General features: G+C 43.1%; 1 protein-coding gene across 1 annotated transcript; it reads left to right on the top strand.

Moving 5' to 3' along the window:
* The first annotated feature begins 1,075 nt into the window (after positions 1-1,075).
* uhmk1 (U2AF homology motif (UHM) kinase 1) lies at positions 1,076-13,043 on the top strand. The gene is made up of 9 exons (XM_030433390.1): positions 1,076-1,914; positions 2,278-2,407; positions 2,832-3,018; positions 3,099-3,296; positions 3,597-3,691; positions 3,821-3,897; positions 4,003-4,101; positions 4,210-4,298; positions 4,659-13,043. Exons 1-9 carry the CDS (start codon positions 1,611-1,613, stop codon positions 4,803-4,805), a joined length of 1,326 nt encoding a protein of 441 aa, XP_030289250.1. The 5' UTR covers positions 1,076-1,610; the 3' UTR covers positions 4,806-13,043.
* Positions 13,044-13,509: the final 466 nt, after the last annotated feature.

The following is a 13,509-nucleotide window of genomic DNA, read 5'->3' as shown; positions in this document are numbered from 1 at the left end:
TGCCGAGACATAAGTCCTGTCGAAACACGTCACTGGGTCCTATAAATTACGTTGGCACACACACAGCATAAATTATTACAATTTCAGAATGAATATCTAAGAATGATGTAGCTGCAGCTCCAAATCTCAAGCAAACCAATGCAAAACATTACCTCCGACAACTTTTATGCTAATAAAGTGAATCAGCACAGAATTAAAGAGGTTTGAGTACATAGTGTTCAGGCAGAATCTCCAAATGTGTCATTTTGGAACATTTCAACTATATTTTTCTCTTAAATGTTACCATCAGCACCCAAAAAATAGCCCAATTGAGCTCCGCTCTGGTTTCTTCCGCTGTCAGACTGTCAGCTTCAAGCTCCACTGATCTTAATAATGTTATTTTTGATGTTTGAATGTAACCTCAGAGGACAAGATGATGAATGTCTGTGATCTGCCGCTTCCCTTTGGCTAAAGAAGAGAGAAGGAACATAAAATAGCTTCAAAGGAAGAGACAGAAACCTCCACGGAGAAGCAAAAAAATATCATTTTATTTTATGATATTCAGAATGAGGCTTTGATGTCTAATTACTTGTTTTCTTCTACAGTTGCTTAAGGCATTATCGTGAGGCACAGACAACTTTTGAAGAAATGCAAAAGCAAACCTCCCATCAGAAATAAGTGGAATATATGTGTGCAAGACAGTAGAACGGAGGTCGTTTATAAGTTTCCCCCAGTATTTAACCTGTACAATGTAATTTTCTGGACAATAAATGCACATTTATAACCACATTAATCATAGTAAAGCAATATTTGTTTTCATTTGAACTACGCTATGTTTATAATCTTGCAGAAAATGTTGGTATATTTGATGGAAACAACATTTAGAACATGCTATTCTATTGTTTTTGTTGCATATTGTATATAGTACTTTATCTTATTGCTTCTATTTTTGCCCTTATATTTTTATTGTATTTGTAGTGAATATACCTGCAGCTATGATGATCTATCTATCTATCTATCTATCTATCTATCTATCTATCCATGAGTGGGTGTAGTGACGCTCCCTGCCGGCAGGGGCGCACTGCAGACTGCACGAGCTGCCTGCAGAGGGGGGGAGACCGGAACCGGAAGTAACATCGACATCAACAACCTGAGTCACAACAACTCGGACAAAACTTTCACTCTCGTTAAAACTAAAACGCCTTTTAAAGTTATTTCACTCGCTACAAATGCTGTTTTAACACCGGGTGTATTATGGAGGAGGTGTTTCCCTGCGCGGCGCGGAAGTGGTTTGTGTTAACGCTCAAGCTCGGTGGCTAATTTAGCCAACTGGAGCAGTTAGCTAAGTTAGCTAAGTTAGCTAACTTTCTGTCAGCTGACTGGAGTGAATTCATTTTGACAGCCTCGGTAAGCGAACAGTTGTGTAATATGCCCAGGTGTTTCTCCGAGCGTAGTTTTAACAAGGTTGTGGGTGTAGCTGGATTGTCTGCTAGCTCTCGCTGACACGTCCTGGTCGTGGTTTTATGCGGCGCCGATAGAGCCCCGGTTCGCAATGCTCCTGCAGCTGCTCCCACCTGTCAACTAGCTGGCTCCCCTCCTCCTGTCTCCCCCCCCGTCTCTCTCCCCCCTCCATGGCTCACTGCGGCTCCTCCGCGCAGAACGCAAAGGTACAGACGCCACGTCCGGACAGCATCATGCCATCGTCGGGCAGCGTAGACCAGAGCATGAAGCCGGTGCTCTTCGAGATCTTCGGCGAGATATGGACCGTCCAGTCGCGGCTCGGCCAGGGGGTCTCGGCCTCGGTGTACCGGGTCAGCTCCGGCAGAGCCGCCACCGCCGCTGTGAAGGAGTTCCAGGCCGACACTCAGGGAGGAGACTACGGGTATCACAAGGAGAGGTCCGTGCTGGAGGACATCCAGGGGCATAAAAACATCGGTAAGGATTTTTTACTCATTCCTAAAACATTTGGAAGTGTGTACGAATATGAGTGGTCTCAGGCTGCCCCCCATGTAGCCTCACAGTGGTCTAAAATCTACACACACCTGTACAGAACATGTATATCATGGCAGACTTCAGGTACAATCATTTCTACAGCTCTCATTTGACTGTGATGGATGACAGGGGCAAAAAACATTGATGAAATTGGGTCCAGTAATTCATTTTTTACAGATTTTCTGAAAATGCATACAGTGATTCTGAGATTTAGTTTGAAGGCTGTACATGGTTTTTCTGTAAGCTGATGTAAATGTGACCGTGCAGGCTGAGCTGTTTGTAACGACCGATGTGTTCTCCTCTCAGTGACGCTGTACGGGGTGTTCACCAACAACAGCTGTATGGGTGTCACTACCCGCTGTCTCCTGCTGGAGCTCCTGGATGTGAGCGTGTCGGAGCTGCTGGTGAGAGGCAGCAGTGGTACCCAGGGTGGGAGGTAAGTCGAGTCATGATGTCACTGCTTCTCACACAGTCTGCTCTGACTGTGGCAGGCTGTCCGTCATTCAGCCTGCCTTCATTGATATAAATGGGGTGGAGAAATTAATAGAAAAAGGTGCCAGTATAATGTAATTCAGTTAGACAGCAACCCAAAATAAATGCAACCTCTGGCCGATCATCGTAAAACATCGTAACCTTCATGAAGGGAAGATTTAATGCAGTCAAACTGTTGTATTAAGCAACATTAGTTTTATCTAGGTGGTCCTAATGAATTGGCAACACTGTACATTGTGTTGCCAAGAACGCAAACTTGCCCAGTAAAGCTGATTCTGAGTCTGATTTGATTATGCATGCTATAGGCTGCAGTTGCTGTATTCAGGAGAGATTTCCTTTTGACTTAATGCTGTCACATCTTGTGTCAGACCCCAGCAGGGCCACTCCATGTGGCTCGTCCAGCACTGTGCCAGAGACATTCTGGAGGCTCTCAGCTTCCTCCACAGGGAAGGATACGTCCACGCAGACCTCAAGCCACGCAACATTCTCTGGAGCGCCGACGACGAGTGCTTCAAGCTCATCGACTTCGGCCTCAGCTTCAAAGAGGGGAACCAGGTGAGTGCGTCTGGGGATTTGTAGGTGTGTGGAAAAGTAGCATTGTGCCTCTAACTCTCTCCTGCTCTCACCTCCTCCAGGATGTCAAGTACATCCAGACAGACGGGTATCGCGCACCGGAGGCGGAGCTTCAGAACAGCCTCGCTCAGGCCGGGGTGGAGATGGACGTGGACTCGGGCTGCACGTCTGCCGTGGACCTGTGGAGCCTGGGAATCATCCTGTTGGAGATGTTCTCAGGAATCAAACTCAAAGACACCATCCGCTCGCAGGAGTGGAAGGTATGACAGAGCTCTGCTTGGAGGAGATGGCTGATGTAAAGTTAACTTAGCAAGATTGAATTCTTTTTAGAAATGGTGAAAATTAAACAGATTTGATGACTTAAGGTGTACTAATCGATGCAAATAGTGGACGTGTGATTTCTGCCGTTAGACAATATGTGTTTGACTAAATAGATCTGTATTTGTAACAGTAAGCATGACAGTTGCCCCTGATGAACAGTGAAATTAAAATATTATATCAGTCAGGTATAGGAGTAAAGAAAAAGAAAAGGAACACTTGTCTGTTCTCCTCTCTGTTAGGATAACTGTGCTGCCATCGTAGACCACATCTTTGCCAGCAACAGTCTCGTGTGTCCTGCCATCCCCGTCTATCACCTCAGAGACCTTATCAAAAGGTAACTCCTCTCACATGAGATGCGACCATTATGCCGTGTACTTCACTGTGTACTGACCTGCTTTCCCGTGGAAGCAGAGGACTCTTGTCTGCAGCTAAGCATCAGACTTGTGTTGCTTTGTGTCTGCAGCATGCTTCTCAACGACCCAAAGCAAAGATGCACAGCTGAAACTGCCCTGCTGAGCCCATTCTTCAGTATTCCCTTTGGTATGTGTCAATATTTGAGACTCGCACCAAAATCAACACAACTATCAGTGCGCCATATTTACCTACGTGTGTGTGTGTGTGTGTGTGTGTGTGTGTGTGTGTCAGCGCCTCACATTGAAGACCTGGTCCTGCTGCCCTCTCCCGTCCTGCGTCTGCTCAACCTGATCGATGACAGCCATCTGCACAATGATGAAGAGTATGAAGGTACAGCAGCATGTTGTTCATTTCGTGTGACTCAGAGCGGAATGACTTGATTTCCTGTTTCTTCTGAGCGTGTAGAGGTTGAAGTAACCTTTCATTGTTTTCTGCCAGACATACTGGAGGACATGAAGGAAGAGTGCCAGAAGTACGGCTCAGTGGTTTCTCTGCTCATCCCCAAGGAGAACCCCGGGAAAGGACAGGTGAGACTGTTGATCCGTGAACAAGGAAACTTTTAAACGTTTCAGTTAAAGTGGGAACAAGAGGAGATACAGGGGAATAATTAATGAGTTCATTCAGTCGTTCTGTTTTCTGTGCAGTATAATTATTTGCGAAGTCTGCAGTCAGAAAGTCACGCAACGCACAGCCACCAAGTATCTGTTTACACGTCAAAATGAGCTGTTAAACACAAAGTACAAAACAAAACAAAATTTAAAATGTGGCTGCTGAAGAACAGACTGCTCGAAAACAACCACAGTCGACGCAGCTGCACGTCTGAGTTAAGACACGAGTTCAGTCGTTCGCCCAGTAATTCCTCTTCCTGTCCTTCATGTGTCCACCAGGTGTTTGTGGAGTACGCCAACGCCAGTGACTCCAAAGAGGCTCAGAGGCTGCTGACGGGCCGCACCTTTGACGGGAAGTTTGTCGTGGCCACCTTCTACCCTCTCAGCGCCTATAAAAGAGGTTACCTGTACCAGACCGTGCAGTGAAGACCCACAGCTCACTTTACACCTTCTGCACTGTTTGCATGCTACAACACTACTGCACAGGGCAAGTTACTACAGCCGACACAGAATCACGAGCGGATGCCCTGCAGGTCGAGTTCAGATGATTCAGTTATTAGTGAGTGTAGTTCAAACTTCTGCATGTCATCATGTGGTTTCCTACAGTAGATTCTGTGTTTCACGCGGAGTGTGAATTGAACTCTGCTGTGAGGAGCGACAGCATCTTTATATCTGCCGCCTGCAGTCTGTGCACGGCTCATATCAGTGCACATCCATGTAGTGCTTTATAAGGTGACCTTGAATCCACCTCATGTAACGACACTAGTTCCTGTTCTAGCTTCCATTTCACTCTCGTTCGTTTAATGAAATCACCACGCTGGAGGAAAAAGATCTTCTGATGAGGGTCGCTCGAGCAAAAGCCTTCGTCAAATGATCAAAATTAGAAAGTTTGAGAATCTGCGCTCGATATAACTAAATAGTTCTACATATCTGAGTAGTTTCATCTCTTAATATATTATTAGTAAAATCAATTAATCTCATCTGTTGAGTCAGAGATGTGATTAGAAACTTGTAGATAAAACTAACCTGAGTTTCTTCTGCGGTGACATATCTTGTTACATGAATGATGATAATTATTGTTACCTGTATATGAGAGGAAACAGCGTGGGACGAGGGGACACGCAGGTGAACTCTGCTTGGTTTCAGGGAGAAGTGGTTTGGAGTGACCTCGCTACAACTCACTTACTCTCCGATATTATCCGAGCGAGCCGAGGCGGCAGCTGAATAGTCCTAAAAAAAACATTTCCTGTGTCTTTTCCTCAACACTTTCCCGTGAGCTCGATAGAAAACAAGTTCACGAAAAGAAGAAGAATTCACGAGGAATTAAGAATAACACAACTGTACTCCTCAAAGGGCAACAAAGAAATATGAAACGGCTTCTAATTTCCTTTCATAAAGGACGGTCCAGGAGACAAAGGAAGGAAGTGTTGAAGCAATTTTTCTTTGTACTGAGAGATTTTGAACAGCTCTTATAATCTGTGTTCGGATACTTCAATGTCATTTATCTCAGTCAGGAAAAAGACTATTCCACCGCAGCCCGGCGCTCCTCGTGCCCACCTGTCCCGTAGCCTTATGTTTTGTAGCTTTCTATTTACAAAGTCTACATACTCTGAGAATATTTGTACTATCAGCTGAGTGATGCTCCTGTGTGTGAGGGCATAGAGTGAGTTTTGTGTTTTGAATGCAACACTGAAAGGGCACATGAACAAGACGTAAATATTTTGGTGTACGTGCTGAAAATGATCAAAGATCTGACGTGTGAATGCAATCACAAGTGTCCGACAACTTTTGTCCAGCTGGAAAATGAGTCTGTGAACAAAATAATCGCAGTTGTTCCAACATAGAAAGATGGATAGAATCTAGAAAAACATCCTGTAGCTTTCTGAAGCTAACTGCGCTTTAATTTAACTTGTAGGCGCGGTGTGATATGAGCAGCAGCGTCGAGCATTGTAACACTCTTAGACGATGCAGAGGTGAGCAGCAGTTTAAAGCCACTGTGTGTGTGTGTGTGTGTGTGTGTGTGTGTGTGTGTGTGTGTGTGTGTGTGTGTGTGTGTGTGTGTGTGTGTATAGAGTAACGAATGTAAACAAATGTTTCTAATAGCGTAGGTTGCTGTTGTAGAAAAACTAGCACAGTCTTTGTATCGGACATTTTCAAATCCTACACTTAGTGGCTTAAAAGATTGTAAAGCACTGATGCAAGATGAAGAGCACCGTGCAGTGGTTACTGTACTAAACACACAGATAAAGTGTGATATCATGCAATCTTTCAAGTGCAGTTTGTGCATGAACCAGTGGATTAATCCCCAAAAATGCAGGACTCAGAATTGCTGCACACTTCTGTCAGTTTCAAGAAGTGTTGCGAGTCGCACGACAACGTATTGAGCTTTTCTGAATCAATAATACAACAGAAAAGTCATGAAATGTAAAACAAATATTTAAATGGAACAACTATATCAGTTTTACTAATAGAGTCCAGGAAAAAGCGGGATAATGTTCGACAGCAGCGACTAAGATTCAGCAAGTTGTGGTGTTTTTGCAGCGTGGAATGTAGGTTAGAGATAGTTGTGTGTTGTGGTTTTCTTCTCTTGCTTCCACTTCATGGTAACCATGGGAAAAACAAAAATCGTACCCATCGAGCCCGCTGAAACATCAGATGATTTCTACACAAGTGCCCTATGACATTGAAGCTCGCTAACTAACCAAAATGCTGCTATAACAACAGGTTGTGCTACACCTGCGTGCATCGATTCCTAATGTAGCCCGAGCCATCGCAGATGCCTTAGAGCGTAATGTCCTCCAGCCGGGAGCAGAACCAGACTGTGCAGCAACCTGTTTGATTCATCAAGTTGTTTAAGGCTCATTTCTCAGACTACAAGTGAAAATAAGAGTTAGTCTCATTATGCAAATTGTCGATGTTAGCTACAATAAATGCTATTAAACTACAGCGTGACCAGTGTGCTAATGCTGGAATTAGCTAAAACAGATACTATTAATTGATTATAAACTGGTAAGCTAATACTCGTATTTCCTACGTAAATGCTAATGTACGCATTGGCTACATTGATTTATATTAATTGATACCAGCATGCTATTGCTGGTGTTGGGATTGGTAAATGCTAAACAGATGCTCAACTACTAAATACTAAAATGCTTAACTAACATAAACTGCTGTTTAGCGTTTAGCTACATTACTTGGTAACTGAAAGAGTCGCACACGTGGGGAGGAGTCAGTAAAGTCACTGTGTGTTGTGCATTATAAAGCCATATTTACCTTCAGTTTGCTAATTTTAGCTGACATCTTGGCTGTAGGCTCAAATTCTCTTCCTCCTCTGATAGTTAAATTAAAGTCGTCTGTTGTGTGAAGAGCCACAAGTTGTTGACTCACGTCTTAGAGCACAAATACAGATCACTGCTCCCTCTACATGTGATTCAACTATGTGTAAGAAACAACGTAAAATGAGTATCTGAGTCTTCTGCACATATAAATGTTCCTCTGTCTGAGACCTATTTTTATTAACTGATGTCTCCCTCCAATATTAGAAAACATGTTTAAATTCCGCAACTGAAAATATAAAAAAAAAAACAAGTCGGAGGAAAAGTTGTCTCGTCCAAAGTTCTACCAAAAAAAACATATTTTTCTATAAACATTATTTGTACGTGCCTGAAATGTGAATTCCCAAGTTGTTCTCTCTCTCGGAGAGCAACACTGGCCTGAAAATCTTGATTTGAAACTTGAATCGGACTCCAACCACTCGACTACACAGCACTTTTTGAATTCGCAATCTGTGGTACGCGTCGTCAGTTTAACTTGTAACCAGTCGTCCTCAAATAACAAAAACCAGGTTTAAAAACTAAAGAACACATTTTCTTCCACATTTCTCCACAAGACCTGGTACAGAAAATGAATCTTTGATACTCTTTTACAGCATTTGAAGTTTTATGTTATCTTTGGTTGATTGATATATTTACACTGAAAGAAAACTCCCTTCGTGTTCGATGATTCAAAAGATGAGAGCTGCAACTAACTTTTACTTTAATTCATTGTTGATATTTACCCCGATTTATTGCTAGAAAATGTTGAAAAGATATTCAGTTTGCTGTCGCGGAGGAAGAAAGAAACCAGAAAATGACGCAGTTAAGATGCAGCAATCAGAGAATCTTTACACAAGTAGGAAGGTTGTGCTCTTTTCATCACGAAGACGTCTGTGCGAGTGTAGACTTGAATAATAAGAGTGTGTGTTATTGAGTGGTGTTGCAGTTACCTGATGTGTGTGTCTTAACAAATGACACAACAAACGACATTTTCCACTTCTGCCGATCTTAAAAATCGAGGCTTTACATCCTCGTACGTGCATTCGACACATGGCGACACGCACCCAAACTGAAATCTACCTTCCAGAGCTCAGTCCTGCCTTTTCCCTTCAGTTGAACAGTAGCTGGTGCCGTCCCACTTCACTTTAACAACACACCTGACAGTCAACACGAACACTGAGCACCAACAGGTGATGACACAAAAAGCACAGAGGCAGAGACAAAACCAAATTTGACTTTTAATACCCGCGACCATCGACTGACTCCTCCGCTGAAAAGCCACACTGCCGTTGTTGATGCACTGCAACACGATCAGTTTCTAACTGATCCTCTCGTTGGTTTGTTTGTCATCCTGTCGGGCGGTGCTGATTCTGGATCTGTTTTAGTGTTGGGTGTGTGTATTAATGTTAGCGTTAGGTTGTCGGTTGTATATCGAGTTTCGCTGTTTGTTTTTACTTTGAGAAGGGCGACGCAGGTTTTTCTACTGATGGCTGCACCTTAGAACAATAACGTGACCAGCCGGCCTTTATGGATGAATACGAATGACTGATTGATTGATCCGGCATTTTTTTTTTTTTTACGATGTTTGTTTGCTGCAGGTGTCAGTCGAGCTTTGGCCCTGAAAGCATGGACAGTCTAAGAAAACCGCCTGCAGCCACAGAGCTGCGAGCATCTGCAGTGGAAATAATTTAGCTGTGTTTGAATATTAGACTAATATTTATTGATCGGAATGATATGATATTCATTTGTCGGCTGTCCTGTTTGGAGTTGGTCTTTGAGCTCGAGGATATGCAAAAGAAGCAGTTTTGTTTGTGTTCTTTACACCCTGATCATCACTTTTATATATCGTTATTATTATTATTATAACTTTAATGCTGTGGATTTCTTTTAGCCTGGTTAGTGTTTAACTCATGATTTTGCCGCCTGCCCCCTGTGTGAAGCTGTGTGCTCACAAATGTAAAAACTACACACTGTTTGTGTTTCACCCTGTTAATGTGATTTTGATGCACTAGTCAGTTATGTCTGGAGTGATTCTGTGTGCACGTGGTTAATGTTTCTGACCTGATCTGAGCTGTTCGATCCCTCAGCATCAAACACTTCCATCATTGTATATTACATTACAATATGCAAACTAAGGCTGCAGCGTCATTGTTGTCGACTGCGGCACTGATGATGAGCACATGTTGTTATAGAGAGAGAGAGAGGCGACAGGGTGAAGAAGGTCCAGCGTGCAGGATTTGGTCCCTGTTTAAGAGCCAGTGTTTTAGTTTGGCCATTCCAGGCTCCTGTAGAAACACGGTGGCAGACACAGAATTGGACCTGCGCTCTCTGCAGATATTAAGGGCTCATTTTCTAAGCATTTTTTTTGTTCTGGGTCCGTTGCAGACCAATGAAAATATCCTATTCTGCCAATAGATCTCCCCAAAATCTGCGATGACCAAACTTTTCGTTGTATTTATTTATTTCCCCGTTCCCAAAACATCTGTTGGGCCAAACTGAACCTCGTGCCGGGCCGTAGTTTGCCTGCAGGCCCCTCTTTGGGCCACCCTGCCCAAAATCCTGCAAACTGGACCTTTTTTTTTAAGCACTCTGTCACACGTGTTGGGGGATCTTGATCCGAAAACAATTTTCTTCCAGTTATGACTTTATATTCTAGAGTTGAGAGTCGTGTTGTGATGATGCCGACGGCTCTGATGCTGCCGAACATGCCGTACTGGGCAAGGGTGTGCTGAGATCTGATACCACATACTTTATCAGCCTGAAACCGGGCCCTGCTACTTCCCAGAGGGCCTCCCAGTTCACCAGTGCAGTCCACCATATACACACACAGGGCAAGCATTTGTTATAGTTGTTGATATTTGTGTTGTTTTCAGGGTTGGCTGTCAGACTAGATGATAACAGAACGTTCTCCGGTTGTGTTGTTCATGTTCTTCAGAGGGTCTGACACTTTGTGTCCGATCTGTATCGGCCAGTACGCAAGTTCAGGTACTGGATTTGGTATCGGTGAAGAGAAAGATGTTATCCAAACATTTCTAGTTGTGTGTTGGGTGTGTTGGTCTCTGTCCTGTTAGGATTCAGTGGGTTTGCATTCAGTTTTCTCGCTCTGTGATCCTTCATGCTTGGCTCCATTTTCTCCCTGCCTGTCCTCCAAAGACCGCCATCCTCGTCTTTACGTCCCTCTGTGTGGTTCTGGCTCAAACATTGGCTTTTAGGAGACGCCCTTAGGTAACATTTGTGCTCGTCTTCCCATCCGGACACTAAAGGGAAATCTGTGCTGGCAGGAAATCAAGACAGGCTTCTGTGAAGACAGCAAAATGTTTGTTTCTCTCTTTCATCGGCGCTGCATTACAGGATCACTGAGTGTTTAAGTCTTAACATTTCTAACTCTCACTGCCATTTCGGGTCCGCCGATGGCCGCCTTGAAATCTGTTTATCTTCCATTTTTCCATCACCTGAGGCGACTCTTTCCTTTCCTTTTGTCGTTCGCTGCTCAGAGTGGCTCCTTCGTGCACTGACAGAGAATCAGGGGTTATGAAACGTGACCTCTGACTACGATAAGCTCTCAGCACATGAGTGTGTGTCTCGATAGTTAGAGGTGTGTGTTTGTGTGTGCTCACGTAGAGGAGGAAGTAGCAGGAACAAGTTATTATCCTATTTGGTGGGAGCGTTTCAAGTTTCAAGAGCTGTCTACCTGCGCGTGTGTGTGTGTGTGTGTGGTGTATCTGTGTGAGACGGATGTTACACTGTGTGTCGGACTGCTTCCCGCCATCAGTGTGTGTGTGTTGTGTGTGTGTGTTGTGTTATAGTTGAGGCGCTGTATGCCTGTTTGCTTGCAATCTCGAATCATTTATAATGGCAGGCGGTGTGAGCAACAAGCCAGAGCGAAGCAGCAGCCAGATATTAATGCTGTGACGTCTCCAGTATCCATTCCTGTTAACAAAGCACACGCTACGAGGCGAATGTTGAAATCATTCACAGCACAGAAGATACAAAAGTAAAAGCTTGATGCAGTCGAGAAAAAAAGGATCAAATATAAGTAAAAATGAATCGGCTGCTCAGCGGAGCGACGCAAAAACTTTAATAAAGAGCGCTGAGAGGACTTTGTGATGGAGTAGGTCGAGTAAAGGTGAATAAAATCTATAATTGTACCTTTTTTAAATGCAAATTTGATGGTTCATATGATTCATATTGACAAAATGTTGAAAAGTGTGAATAACCGACTTCATCGTTCTTTCTAATTCCGATTTAAAGGGACAGTTCACCCCTTAAAATCAAGAATAGATATATTACCTCTTACCTGTAGTGATATATATCCATATAAATGGTTTGTGTGTGAGCTGCTGAGTTTTGGAGATATCTGCCTTCTCTCCAATATAATGTACCCAGATGGCTTGTGGTACAAAAAAAAAAAATGCATTTGAACAACTCGACAGCAGTGTGTCTTTGCAGAAATCAGGACAACACAACTTGTTGCATTTAAACAATCTAGATGTACTACAGCACCACAGGTGAGAGGAAAAATGTGTTTTTTTCATCTTTGTGTTGAACTGTCCCTTTAAAAGCTGCAATCATTGATTTATTTTTGTGAACAGTGATCCAAAATAGACAAAAAGGAAGAACAAGCTGCAGAGTTGGGTGGTAATTCTCTGTAGGTTCGAAGCTTGACACATTATTTCTGTAAAGAATATTGATTAGTGCACCTTTTAGAGACGCCATGAGACCAAACCTGACCTTGTTACTGTCGTCCAGTCGGGTTTGAGAATAAATAATTGGCTACTCAAACTCTGAAGGAGAAGAATAACACACCAAAACCAGTCAATCAGAGTCTGAACTGATCAAAGATATCTAGAAGTCAGTATTTTATTTTTTAAAGACAATCCTAAAAACTAATGTTTGCCTTTTCTCGGTTGAGTTCTTCCTTTTGGTTTTATTTGAACCAGTTGAAGCATTTTTGCTTCAATTCCGAGTCAAAGTCAGATGATATGTGGGACATTTGAAGAAGTGTGAAGATTCGCTCGGCCAAATAAATACAAATTCAAATCAAAACATAGAGAGTTGATTTTAATTTCTGCTTCTCGTTTTTTTTGAATCCATCCTGAGTGAGCAGCTCTGCTTCAGGAGAATGTCCCGCAGGTCAAACTGGACTGACAGCTGAAGTGTTTGTTACCGTTTTGTTTCTATTTAAAGGAAGTGCGATGTGAGGAGGTCACTGTGTACAAGACACACACAAACACGTATGAACCTGTGTGAGCTGGTCCATGTTTAACAGCCTTCCAGCTGAGAGTGAATCATGGCGCTCATGCTGTTGTGTTTGAGTATCTCATGATAATAAAACGATGCTTGACTTGGACTCGTGTTTTCGTCTGTTGTCTTTTGGGGCTTGGTTAATTGGCTGATGGGTGTTCAGGACCGTAGACGTCTCTGAATAATATTGAATGTGATGTTTAAATATATAAAAAATGGTTTAATCCAAAATCCAACAATGAATGTACTTTGGAGACGAAATCATAGCGAACAAATGACCTGTAAAATTGACTTAATGTGCACTTTTTGAAAACCTTTATGCCAGAATTCACTGACAGATAACGTTGAGTGTGGCGCCTCCATGTGGCTGCTGTTGGAGCTACACCCAGCAGATCTCTGCATGCTTCTGTCATGACGATAACCACCATCTGTACTCAAAGATGCTTGTTGGTGTTGGGTGTGAAAAGGCCTTTATGACCTGATAATGATGTGATCTTTTTAATCACAGGGTCAAATGTGTTTTACCTACAACACTGCCGCTAAACTAAACATGAACTCCACAACCAAGTGGA

This window comes from Sparus aurata, chromosome 11 (assembly GCF_900880675.1).
Source record: "Sparus aurata chromosome 11, fSpaAur1.1, whole genome shotgun sequence".
NCBI lineage: Eukaryota > Metazoa > Chordata > Actinopteri > Spariformes > Sparidae > Sparus > Sparus aurata.
This window is presented reverse-complemented; position numbering and strand designations above follow the sequence as displayed.

Coding starts and splice junctions, on each gene's coding strand:
- uhmk1 (XM_030433390.1), top strand. CDS start 1,611: ATGGCTCACTGCGGCTCCTCCGCGCAGAACGCAAAGGTACAGACGCCA. Junction 2,408..2,831: donor AGTGGTACCCAGGGTGGGAG/GTAAGTCGAGTC, acceptor ATCTTGTGTCAG/ACCCCAGCAGGGCCACTCCA. Junction 3,692..3,820: donor CTCAGAGACCTTATCAAAAG/GTAACTCCTCTC, acceptor TTGTGTCTGCAG/CATGCTTCTCAACGACCCAA.